At 38.4% G+C, this 13477-nt stretch overlaps 1 protein-coding gene across 17 annotated transcripts in view; it reads left to right on the plus strand.

The window, feature by feature from the left end:
- Positions 1 to 13477, plus strand: part of PTPRD (protein tyrosine phosphatase receptor type D) — a 1779541-nt gene that overhangs the window by 1642894 nt on the left and 123170 nt on the right. For 9 of the 17 annotated variants that reach the window (XM_075931585.1, XM_075931599.1, XM_075931586.1 and 6 more), the window contains 4 exons: positions 459 to 1046; positions 1477 to 1577; positions 2540 to 2799; positions 7313 to 7403. In XM_075931585.1, coding sequence (XP_075787700.1) covers positions 459 to 1046; positions 1477 to 1577; positions 2540 to 2799; positions 7313 to 7403 — 1040 coding nt within the window. The remainder of the gene's footprint in view (positions 1 to 458; positions 1047 to 1476; positions 1578 to 2539; positions 2800 to 7312; positions 7404 to 13477) is intronic. The other 8 variants (XM_075931590.1, XM_075931596.1, XM_075931593.1 and 5 more) reach the window with 1 other exon arrangement.

The raw sequence follows: 13477 nt of genomic DNA on the forward strand, positions 1-13477 counted from the left end.
ACGGTCATAGATACATTAGCCATAATCAGCCATATAATTTCTTCATTTTTTTCGCTTTCAGAAATGGAAATGTTTTCCCCTTGATTAACTTAATGAATGCTTATGACAACACTCCTTTTCACAAGCAGTTATTATTAGATGGGTAGTTTCTGTTTGGAAGTTTTACCTTACTTGTGTTCATATGTTCTGTATCCCTGAATGTTCATGTTTTTCTCTGTAGTTGGAAAATGGTGGGGAGAGCAACAAATAATGGCTAGCTTAGCTATCCAAGTCTATTATACTGTATGGCTGAATAGTGCTGAAGAAAGAGGTTATTTCTGAACATTTATAAGATAGTTATTTGAGGAACAAAGAATGAGGGAAAAACAAATACAGCTGTATTCCTATTTTAAAAGTGTAAATAATTAAATGCAGATTTACATTTATATTTATCATCATTAAATAACATTGTGCTACAGTTCCAGGGAAACCTCGGCTTGTGATAAGCCACACACAGATGAACACGGCTCTTATTCAGTGGCACCCTCCTGTCGATACCTTTGGCCCCCTGCAGGGTTACCGCCTGAAGTTTGGCCGCAAAGACTTGGATATGTTTACGACGCTGGAGTTCTCAGAGAAAGAAGACCACTTCACAGCTACAGATATTCACAAAGGAGCTTCTTATCTCTTCAGGCTTTCTGCTAGAAATAAAGTGGGTTACGGGGAGGAGATGGTAAAAGAGATTTCTGTTCCTGAAGAGGTACCCAGTGGATTCCCTCAGAGCCTCCATTCAGAAAGCTCCACCTCTACGTCGGTCCAATTAACTTGGCAGCCACCAGTCTTAGCCGAACGAAATGGCATTATCACCAAATACACCCTGCTATACAGAGATATCAATGTTGCACACCACCCAATTGAGCTCCCCATTGTTCCCGCCGATACCACTATGACACTTTCTGGCTTAAAACCAGATACTACATATGATGTAAAAGTACGTGCCCACACGAGCAAAGGGCCCGGTCCATATAGTCCAAGTGTCCAGTTCAGGACACTGCCTGTGGATCAAGGTAGGATTTGTCTGCTTATGGCGTTGTCCTTTAAAGGAATGTCGGTCTTTGGATATCAGTGTTTTTGAAGCTATAAATAAACTGACCTGCCCATTCATGTAAATAGGTTCGACCAACACAAAAGGTAAAGTATGTAAATCTTAATATGTTTTGGATACCTTAGAATCCAGTTATCCCATGTCAAGCAAGTCTGGCTAACATCTGCACAGTATTTGCAGGTAAGGAAAAATATAACATACTGAGATGGTTTTAGATGAAATTACTTTGTAAGGATGACGTATTAAAATGATTGTCTTAAGCAAGACCAACAATTACATTTCTTTTTGTTCTTAATGGAAAGCTAATAGCCCCAGCTTATAGGTAGTGGCAGAAAAGCAACAGGCACTAAGGTTCAAGATGTAGTTTAAATACATTGTTTTTCCTTTTCCAGCAGTGTTCGCAAAAAATTTTCATGTAAAAGCAGTAATGAAGACGTCCGTGTTGCTATCTTGGGAGATTCCAGAGAATTACAATTCTGCCATGCCTTTCAAAGTAAGTTGTTTTCTAATTTGTAAGACATCAAGGATAAAATTGGAGGATATAGTTCAGCAGGTTAGGCAGTTTACTAAGCATGTGGATTTTATTTATTTATTTATTTGTTTGTTTAATTTTGCTTCTGCTGTTTTTAAATGTGTATGCTGATCAGCAATATTGACCCAACCAGTTAAAATCAATTCTTAGGCAATGTGAAGTTTCCACCTTATCATTAGTGCAGTGACAGCATTCCAAACACTGACTGATATTAGCTATTACACATACTGTGTACTCTTTGTTTATAGTTCAGTGCAACTGGTCTTCCTAAACAGTGGAAGACAAATATTAATTTTCCTTTGGAGCTTCTGCTCTGCAGTGCATGTAACACAATGTTTGACCTTTGCCCTAAAAAAGAAGCCTACCTGGTTTCTTACTATTTCTTCCAACTATTTATAATACAGTCAGACAAATTTTTGTAAGTTGCACCCTGGCCCATACATTTTTCTGCGCCAATTAAGCACATATTACCCACCAGTGGGGAAAGTCATCAGAGAACAATAATTGTGAATGTCTGTGATTATGAAAACTGGTTCAGAAAACAAGGAACCTTTAAGGATGGGTAGATCTACAATAAATGGAAGTCTGCAGAACATCCTTGATGTAAACATCATATTAAATGCTCAGCTCATTTGTATCAGCATCATAAGAATTTTACACATGATAACAAATACAGGTCTAATACCACATGCACTGTCATAGAGGTCACTTTTTTTCCAGGGAAAATAATAATTTAAAATAGAGAACTAGATTAACATGCTGTCATCAGTGACATTTTAGACCATAAAATGTTTATGATTACCATTTTAAACTAATGTCTGGGTTCATCTATGTTTTCAGTGTGTCAGTACCAACTTTTTATATTTTACAACTTTTTGTTCCTTCCAGTGACTAAAAGGCCTTGAATTTTTGTATCTATTTAGATCCTTTACGATGATGGGAAAATGGTCGTTGAGGTGGATGGTCGAGCCACTCAGAAACTTATAACTAATTTGAAGCCAGAAACATCATATTCCTTTGTTCTGACGAATAGGGGAAACAGTGCTGGAGGTCTTCAGCATAGGGTTACAGCAAAGACTGCACCAGATGTACTGCGCACCAAGCCAGTCTTCATTGGGAAGACCAATTTAGATGGGATGATAACTGTGGAACTTCCTGAAGTACCTGCAAATGAGAATATAAAGTGAGTAATGGTTCTGCAGTTGAGGAGAATGGCGAATTTTCTATCATCCCAAAATTAACTCTTGTTAATGCCAAAAAGGTATAAAAGGGTATATTTTAACGAATCTGAATATTTTGCTGCAGGGAAAGTAAAAGAAATAGCAAGTCTGTGGTATGGGGAAAAGGCAGTGACTAACTTAGACCTTAGCAGCTAAGTAGTTAATCAGTTTAGCCTTTAGCAACCTAAGTAAGAGAGGAAGGAAGGACTGATTCCTAGTAATCAGCAAACAAGAAGTAGCCCTCAGCATAGGATTCCTATCATAGCTCCAAATCTCACAAGACTTCCACCCTTTTCTGGATGTGTATCTTGTGGAACCCAGTCTGTTAGATCCTTTATGATACTCCCCCATTACAGAAGACATCTAAATTCATTCTCACTAGGCGCGGGGCTCTCCGTCAGATAGAAAGTATGTTCATTGGGAAACGAAGCTGCATACAATAAAATTGTTTAAAACTTAAAAGCAGCTATATATAATTTGCATTCTTAGTGCTCAAGGATGTAGTAACAGCTGCAGTGTCTGAGAGAGAAGAACCAATCTTGTACACAGTAGTCACCATTAAACTTTTTTACAGTTGCCATTTGTATGTGATTAACATTGTGCTAGCATGAGTGTCCATCCTAATATGGTAGGATTACTAAATATAGAGAATCCTGCAGTAATATTAATTAGTCAAAAGGCAAGATAAGAGTTTGATGGCTTCACTGTAGTGCATTTTAGATTAACACTAATGGGACATGGGGACAATTTATTCGAGACAGCATAATTTTTTAAAGATGTTGGGGGTCATAACTTTTGTTCTTCAGAGTTCAGTAATGGGAATGGGCAGATAGTGTAATAGAGCTGTGCAAAAATATTCATATCCAGAGCTAAACAAGTATCTTTTATCCAAGGCTGCTTTAGGTAAAGCATTTCTGGCACTTTGCCAAAATTTTTGTACATACCAAAAATACTATTTCTGACTGAAAGTTGCTGTGCCTGCTTATGAATCCCTCCCAAGTAAAGGTAGAGATTTATACAAAGTTTGGGTCTTTTCAGGGTAGAACCCAAAGAAAAGAAACAATTAAGCATTCCCTTAAAGTGCTTTATATCTCCTCTTGACTAAGTTTGCCTGTTTGGTATGTTACTTGAGCCCCGGTTATGAAGTGTTATGTTCTAACAACAGATGTGGCATTGCTCCCTCCCAACAACTACGTAAATATTCCTTATAGACTATTACAATGTCATTCTGCAACCAACCTTGTATATAGTTCTGTATTGCACTTTCACATCGCTTGTGTGTGCAGCTGTCTGACTGGCTAATTAAGGTTGTGGATGACAGAAAGTGTTAGACAAGATAGACGTACTTTGCACAGTATGCTTTGATAGAAATTCACGAATATGAAGGGAAATTAATGGTTATAGTTTAATGGGTGCATTTCATTAATCAATGCATATGATACATTTAATCTGTGGTACCCCAATTAACTTGTTCACATACTCAGGTGGAACACATTAGTGTTCAAAGTTTTACTATCGGCTGATTTTGTCTCAATTATGAGGAAACCACTTTTTCAGCTACTATAATTACTGACCACATGAAATTAGGAGTCATGTTAAGGTTGTAGCTAGAGAAGCTTCAAGCATCTACAGCTATTGTTAAGGAAAATATTTGGGTTAAACACAAAATGTGTGTTTAAAAATTAATAAGGTCACGAAAATTTGATGTGTAATTTAAAACTGTACAATTCTATCTATTCAAAATAATAAAATCCTTAAAAAGAGGTTGGTAGCCATAGAAAAGGAGGATAAACACTGTAATCTGAATTGAATACCTGCATCTATTGATTTAGGTAGTTGATACTATTCCATTAGGGAAATAGCCTCTCATAAGATGGAAATCAAAGCCAAGAAACTATACTGCACCAACATTTTTTAAAACACTGAAAGTGCTGAAGAGGAATGATGGACATTGGAAGGGCATACAAGGAGTTCTATTCTTTTTCCTTATACTATATTTCAAACAGTGTGTTAAATTTCTCTCACACTGCATTGAGAGTAGAGCTGGCCTTTGAGGCCTGCTAAACCAGAGGCAAATCTCAGCTTTTATTTTTATTCCAGTAAGGTTTTAGCCCTTTTCCTTCTGAAGACAGCATTGAAAATATGAATTCGTTCCTAGGGTCTGTTAAAGATTTCCAAAGCCTTCCTCCACAGCTGTACAAATCTGAACTATGGGAACTATAAAACCTGGTTTGAATCTTACAGAAGTTCCAGAACAACTTATGGTTACCCACGTTATTGCTGGTGGTGCTGCATTGTTTCAAGTTATAGCCCAGTGGATTAAGCACACATATCCAAAAGCACATTAAATCCTTCAACAGATACGAAGCCTGATACCTTGAAGAACCCAGCTTATTTGCAGAATCAACCCTTACATTTTTTGGAAAAAAAGGTTTATGAGTAACTAAGCCTGTCAAAATCTTCTGACTTCATAGATCTTCAAAATCATCTTAAACACAGAACTGAAGGAATCTCTAAAGGTCAACAAATCCAGTCCCCTGTACTCATGGCAGGACCAAGCACCATCTAGACCATCTTTGCTCTTAAAAATCTCTGATGATGGAGATTCCACAACTTCCCTATGCAATATTGCTTAGGGAGGTTATGGAATTTATATCATTGGAGATTTTTAAGAGCAGGTTAGACAAATACCTGTTAGAGTTGGTCTAGATCACCATGCTACATGTTTTGTTGTACAAATTTAGGACAGAATTTTGGGCTTGGACTGGCAAATAGTGTTCACAGATCTGTGGTACTTAGAGAGCAGAGTATCATCCCTTCCTCTTAGTATCAGTTATAGTTATGGACGATCTTTGAAAACTAAGCCCTTGGTATGTTTTTAAATAATTTTAATACATTTAAGCATTTTGTATGGTAATAAATATTATGATATAGAACTCTTCTATCTATGGGAGAGTTTTATTAGGAAGAGCCCATTAAAAAGGGGCCAGTGTTACATGCTGCCATAAGGGCCATCCATAGATGCCCTGCGATGGTTAATTCATGGACTGGTTGAGACTGAGTTCTTTCTATGGAACTGTGGAGAAGGATGGTTCTTTAAAATACATCCTCGCTAATTGCTTCAAAGGAGACTGTTCAATTGTATTCCTAGCCTGGAATGAAATGAACAGCCACTGTGACAAAGAAAAATTGATAAGAAACCATAAAAATGACAGGACAGATTAGGTGAAGATTATCAATGGTCCATCAGCCTTATCTTCTGTTACTAGTCACTAACAGAAGACACGAAGGTATCTAGAATATGAGGTCTGTCATTGTTGGGTCAAAGGAAGGCAACTACTCTCTTCTGTTCTCTCTGATACTGAAACAAAGAATAACTCATTTTTATCCAGAAAATATTTTATATCTATTGTCATCAATCTGACATATACTTTGGTTTGGCGTGAGAAAATGAGGAGACAATCTGCCCTATCTCAGTTATATTAAAAAATATCATATGCTGAAAGCTCTCTATGGGAGAGAAGAAGAGGGTGTTTTTCAGGGGACTATTTGACTTGCAAATTAGAAGTGTGTTTTGCTTTAAAATCTTGACTACGAAGAAAGCCAAATGCTGGGGTTACCTTTTGCATGCTAATGAACTATATGATAGACAGATAATTTATGGCAATAAAGTGTGTGTGCCTGCCTATCTGTTTATCTATATCTATCTATCTGTCTATTATAGCATATGTCTTAATTCTCAGGGGTATATATGTGTTTAATGTTTTCTGAATTCTTAGTACACACACACATGCATACCCTTGCCCATGGTAGATATATAATACTTTTTTTTTAATTCTCAGTTATCTGTATTTTTCACACTTACATATCCTTTACTACTAGCTATAAATTATTGACCAGTTTTGTATTATATCTATATAATGCTATAGTATAATAGTAACAGGAACAACAAATACATAATGTTATCATTTCATTCTTATTATATGTGAAAATTAGAAGAGGAGTGTGATGGTAAATGGGTTCTTGAAAAATCCAGCAATAGGTTTCAGCTTATTGGTTTCTATACACTTAGAATGTTGACAGGGCACAAGTGTCCCATGTCTGTTACATTTAAAATGAGATAATAAACTGCAGTCAACCATGTAGGCATTATAAAATATTTTAATTATAGTTTCATATAAATATTTATGTGTTTAGATGAAAAAGCAGGTAATTAGTGCCATTTGTTTGTCAAATGCTGCACAGTAGAATTCATCATCTGTTTATTTGAAAGAGAATCTGTGGCATACAAAGAACCATTTTGCAGTTATATTTGGGAGATTTTTGCAACATTCCCTGTACAAAATTTCCCTTTAATTTTGCACAGTTCTCTCTCTTGAGAGAGAGAGAAGTTTGTCTTTAAGCTTACAACCAACTCTTTTGACCCACTCAATTGATTTAGATCTTACTGTTTGTTATCTATTACTTCCTTTACAGAGGTTATTATATAGTAATTGTGCCTTTGAAGAAGTCTCATGGAAAGTTTATCAAGCCATGGGAAAGTCCAGATGAAATGGAATTAGATGAGGTATGATATTTCTATTTTGACTTTCTGTTTTTATTTTGTTAATTCAAATATTTTAATGATTGCATCCCAATAATGCACTGATCTCAGCAAGTTTAATTGTCTAGATATTTTATCTGTGGATTGAGTTACCCTCTGTGGACAGAATAAAAAATCTAATTACTTAAAACAAAAGACATTAAAGACATTAAGTTTCAATAAAACACACAAAATGTCTGATCTGTGGTATAAATATTTTATTATTTGCCAATTGTAAAGCATAAAGCAAAAGCATATAAGGTGAAATGAGGTGTCAGCAAAAGCTTAATCACCACTGATATGAATTCAAATAAAGGTCGGGTTCATTAGTGGGCTGTTTGCTATGGATATAACAAATGCTAAATTGAAATTTGTGATGCTGTTTAACATTTGACTTAACTTGTGGTCTTTTTACCTGTTTCTCACATACTGCAATACTGCTAATTAGTACTGCAGTATTTTTCATTCTCTCTCTATTATGAAATTAGAAACAGCAGAGGAAAAACAACCGTGTGTCACCAATTAGCAATATAAGATCCATACTCCCTAGAACAGAGTACAGTCACTTAATTTCAGGGGGAAAGCCAACTAAATACTTTATCTCTTTTGATCTAATATTACTTCTAGCCAGTCTAGGGTAGATTCCTTCTATGTTAGCATATAGTCAAGGCAAGGTTTATGAATTTAAAGCTAATCTCTTCTCATTTTCCCAGTTTGTAAACTGAGGGTAGTGATACTAATCACTTTTGTAAAATGCTCTAGGCTTTCTAAATGAAAAGCACCATATGGGAGCTAGGTATCTTTATTAATAATAATATTTTTATATCTGTCTAGTGTTTGAGGCCACACACATTGCCATTGTAATTGGTGCAGATAAAATCCCCACACCTTCCCGATAAAGAATTTCCAATTTTCTCCTTATGGGCTTAATCAAAGTCCACTGAAGTTGTTAGGAGTCTTTCCATTGATTGCAACAGGCTTTGGATCAAGGCCAATATACTTTCCCTTTTTCCTTTAATCATGCTAAATAATATTTTGAAATAGAGATACCATTGCTTCTCCATAGAACAGCCATCACAAAGTGCTCATTTAGCAAGTGGTCACAATGCTTCGTCCCGACCCTCACTGCTCAGACATGTTTTCTCTGACCTGCACTCCAAAAAGCAAGGAAAGCAAGAGGTAATTCCTCATTCTGGGCTTCTGCCATACGTTAAGTCAAGAAAGTGTTTTCAATAACCGTGTCCAGTAACTAGGACAGTTTTTAATTGCTTCAGTGATCAGGAAAGAAAATTATCTGCAACAGCAGGAAAAAAGCATGAAAACAATGAAAAAGGCTTCATTGTTCTTACTAAATTATTCAGAAAAAGACATTGTTGCTGCTGAAATATTCTTCATTATTTTAATCAGTTTTTCACCAGTTTACAGGATTGTCATCTTTCTGATTTGATCAGACCATGATCAAACTTGAGACCACCTGCTTGAACTATTAATGTCTTCCCTTTAAAAGAGGAGGCTGTAAAGACGATCCGTGTTTGTCACAGTCCTAGTTGACATCAAATGTAGTTAAACAATACAATTTCCCTGGAAAGACCCATTCAGTAATGGAAAATTGATTTACTATTACTGCCCGATTTTAACCTCCAAAATTCACAGTCAGATTCAGCAATGATAGCAGATCATTGTGGGTGCTGGATGACATTGAACTTTCTTGCAATAAAATTCTACAGGTCTGTGCTGCTGATTCCCATAACAAAGGGTCATTTTAATCATTCTGCAAGTTGTGGTGCATTAATCTGTATAATAGTTTGATAAAGAACATTTATTAATTCAGAAATATTTGGGTCAGGATGGGCTGTTTCCTACTTTTTTACTGATATAATTGAGACCACATTGTAGAATTAATGGTGGAAGAAATAAGATATGCATTGACTGGAAAATGAAAATTATTTCTGATAAAGAACTAAAGCCCTTGATATATCTTTTGCAATTATCTTCAATATATGTAGGAACTCTTGAGAAGGGGGAAGAAAATCAAAAGCAGGCAGTGGCTGCACTTCATGCTTACTCATCCAATTTCTGATGCTTAAAGGGTTTTTTTCCTGCCTGGGGAAATAAGAATTTTACATTGCTATTATGTAATCTTTCCCTGACCAACCTGAGAAAGAAATGAAACAAATAAAGGGTATAATAGAGAAGAAAACTCACCAAACCTCTAAACCAAACTACCAACTACCAAATTATTAGTGCTTTATGGAGGTGAGATAGGGGAATTGAGGGCGGGTGGGGGAGGGGTTCTTCACTGAATCCTCAGATACCTAGGTTTGGGAGATGTTGCACAGGGAGCTCTATATTCTAAACATCTCCAATGCTTTACAGAAATAGGTTAGCCAAACAGACCTCACTAGCAGGTGGATTTGCAGCAATAATTCTATAATCTACTAGTCAAGAAAACTATATTCATACTTGTCTACTATGAACCTACAAGGTGCCATGAACCTTCAGTTCTGATTGAAGCCAGAGGTAGAGGGTGAAAAGCACTTCTCTTATTCATTGCCTTGTAAGACAAGGCCACTAACTGGGCAGATATTATGAATATGAAAGGTACCAATGATAAAAAAAAAGTTTTAGAAACTGTGGATGAAATTCAGGCTCCATTGAAATAATTGGGTGTTTTGCCATTGACTTCAATTGAATCAAAATTTCACCTTGGATTCTTCCAGTTGATGCAAGCAGAATAAACTGTTATTTTGCTTGGTCAGAAATAATAATTTCAGGACTAGTTTATGCCCATTAGCTTTTGGAAAATGCATGTAGCTATAAAGGCATTTAGTTATGATAAGGCCTGGTGACACAGGGTCAATATGTCATTTTTGTAAAAACAACACAAATGAAGAGGCAGATATTATTAATTGGATTTAAATATTATTTAGGAAAAGAAATTGTTTCAAGCAAAAAAAATCAGAAATAGATGTTAAGTCTTAAATTAATTCAAAACTTTTCAACCTACTCCTGTTATGAAGTATCACTGGCGATAAGTGTGATGTTAATGACAAATGGCAATAACATCACTTATATCTGAAATATGAATGAAAGCCAGGGTGCATGTAGGGTCTAGTCAGTCATGTGGATTTTACAAACCAGATTTCCCTGCACTAACAGCTAAGTTTAGCTGGCTTTGACTGACCACTGATGTGCACTAGTTTATAAAATGTTGTAGACCGAAATATAATTATAGTATAAGCTAGAAAGATGGGGAACCAAAATTATCTGGGATTTTCAAAGGAGGTGTGGTAGAAGGAGCAAGGTGAATTAAGCCCCTTGAATTCTCATTGACTCCTTTGAAAATCTAACTCTTCATCTTAAAGGGTGGCTGGAACCATATACCTCTCTATGTATAAATATACTGATGTCTGTGCACCATCAGTCAGTGAAAATATCCTGCCCTACAGAATTACCTTAAGGAGCTGGACCTGAGGTTAGGAGGCAGGCAGATGGAACTAACTGTGGAGCTGCTGGTATGTATTGAAGCCAGCAGCCAAATTGCCTTGAACTTCCCCTGTCTGCCTGGTATATAACCTAGCTTTCTTCTCAGTGGTCTTTTTAATTTACTGCTGGGACTGACTTTATCCTGCCCCCCTCCCCTTGCCTATGAAACTCCACTCTGAGATGAAACAAGGAAGGGGGAGAGAGAGAGAAACAGCAGTGTTCCCAGCAGCTGATGAAAGCATCTCTGGGAGAAGAGCTGTGGAAAAGCAGACCTTGGGGGAGTGATAGAGAGCTCAGCAGACTGGAATCACTGAATGGATAGATTTTAGGGAGTGAATGCTTCTTCAGCATCCCATTGGCAGATCCTTGCGGCATATGGCATTCTGAAAGAATACCTCCTTCAACAGATCTGCTCCGAGCTGCTGCTCTTAGAAGCACTAAGAGCCTCTCTGGTCAGCCCCACTGGGGGCTTGTGCCTCATTCCTCCCTCTCATCCATCCACTTACCCCTCACTAATCCCCTTCCTGATGTCAAATAAAATACACGTATTTTCATCAACACAAACTCTCTTAATTAACAAAACTGCGGAGGGGAGGGAATGAAACTCTGGGGAGACTGGGGAAAGGAGGCGGGAGAGGGGAGAAGAGAAGGTGGGAGAAGGGAGGGGGAAACCTGGGAGAAGAGAGCTGGAAGGGGAAAGAAGGAGGAGGGGAAGCTCAGGGCTTAGGGTTGGGGGTGTCGTCGTACCAACTTGATTGTAATGCAAACCTGCTCCTGGGTTCGCATGTGGTCTTTGGTGGCCAGGCTGGCAGCTATCCTGCCATAGATGGCCGTGTTCCTCCATCTAGTGCAGAGATCATGGACATTGGGGTCATCCCCCCCAAACCTGAATAAGGTCCATGATCTCCACCCTGGATCAGGAAGGCTTCTGCCTTCTCTGGCCCCTGGCAGGCTCCTGGGAGCTGGCAGACTGTTCCTGGGGAGTGGTGGAGGGCTGGCTGCAAATGGCTTGCTGGCTCATGTTTTGGGGCCACTGGATCGGGGCAGTGACTGCTGGCTTTGGGCTGGCAGGCTTGGAGCTCGCACAGGCACTGTGGCCAGAGTCTACCCCTTGATGGGGGGAGGGAGTGGAGTGTTCTTGGTTGAGGCTGAAGTGGCCGCCAGGGTACCCTGGGAAGGCTGGAGGCCCCCTATTTCGAAATAAGTGTCTACACAGCATTTATTTTAAAATAGCTATTTCAGATTTGGTGTTATTCCTCATAGAATGACGTTTACCAAATTTGAAATAAGCACTCTGCTATTTTGAATTAATTTTGAAATAGCAGTTTATCTGTGTAGATTGCTAGGAAAGTTATTTCAAAATAAGGGCTGTTATTTCTGAATAACTTCATCTGCAACCCCGGTTCCCTGATTTGCCTACCTAGCTCGAATTAACGAGCTTGTGTAGACATACCCTAACAGATTTATTAGGGCATCAACTTTCATGGGTAAAATCCACTTCATCAGATGAGTTGGAATGGAAATTACAGGAAGGGCTGTATATAAGAACAACAGAAGATGTTATTTGTCATGTGTAGGACTAGTTTTATTGAGGCTAATCAAGTCAGTTGGATGTGTTTGATTCGCTGCATGTGATGTGAAGATGTGAATATCAAGAGAAGGGACATTTGCTTTTGTAGTGGGTTAACCAGTTAAAATTCTTATTAAATCCTAAGTTAATGTATTGAATTTGCAATTGAACTCCAGCTCTGCTGTCTCCCTTTCTAATCAGGTTTTAAAGTTCTTTTATAGAAGGATGGCTACTTTCAAATCCATTACTGAGTGTCCAGGGAGGTTAAGATGTTCTCCTACAGGTTTGTGTGTGCTACCTTTTCTGATGTCTGAATTGAGTCCATTTATCCTTTGCTGCAGAGACTGTCTGGTCTGATGAATATGCATGGCAGAGGGGCATTGCTGGCACTTGCTGGCATATATTATGTTAGTGGATGTGCAGGTGTATGAGCCCCTAATGGTGTGGCTTATGGGGTTAGGTCCTGTGATGATGTTGCTAGATATGTGGAAGAGTTGGCAATGGGGTTTTTGTAGGGATAGGTTCTGTAGTGTGATCTGTGGGTGCTGATGAGTATTTGCTTCAGGTTGGGTGGCTGTCTGTAGGCAAGGACTGTCCTGTCACCCAAGGTTTCTGAGAATGAGGGATTGTTTTCCAGGATAGGTTGTAGATTGTCAGTAATGCTCTGGAGGGTTTTAAGCTGGGTAGAAATAGGTGATGACCAGTAGTGTTCTCTTATTTTCCTTGTTGGGCTTGTCTTGAAGTGAGTGACTTCTGGATACTTGTCTGGCTTTGTCAATTTGTTTCTTCACTTCCCAGCGACTCAGCCAGAGCCCCGTGTCATGGGAGGGAGGCTGGGCAGTGCAGTGGAGAGTTCTGTCCCCAGCCACTGGGCAGCGGCAGGGGGCTGGCCCAGTGGTAGAGCTCCGGCTGTGGCACTGGTCCTGCCAGTAGCTAAAGAGCTCCAGCCCAGGGAGCCACAGCCAGCCTAACTGCAGCAGTGCCAGGCTGGAGCCCTATCCAG

Source organism: Pelodiscus sinensis, chromosome 6 (assembly GCF_049634645.1).
Source record: "Pelodiscus sinensis isolate JC-2024 chromosome 6, ASM4963464v1, whole genome shotgun sequence".
In the NCBI taxonomy this organism is placed as follows: domain Eukaryota; kingdom Metazoa; phylum Chordata; order Testudines; family Trionychidae; genus Pelodiscus; species Pelodiscus sinensis.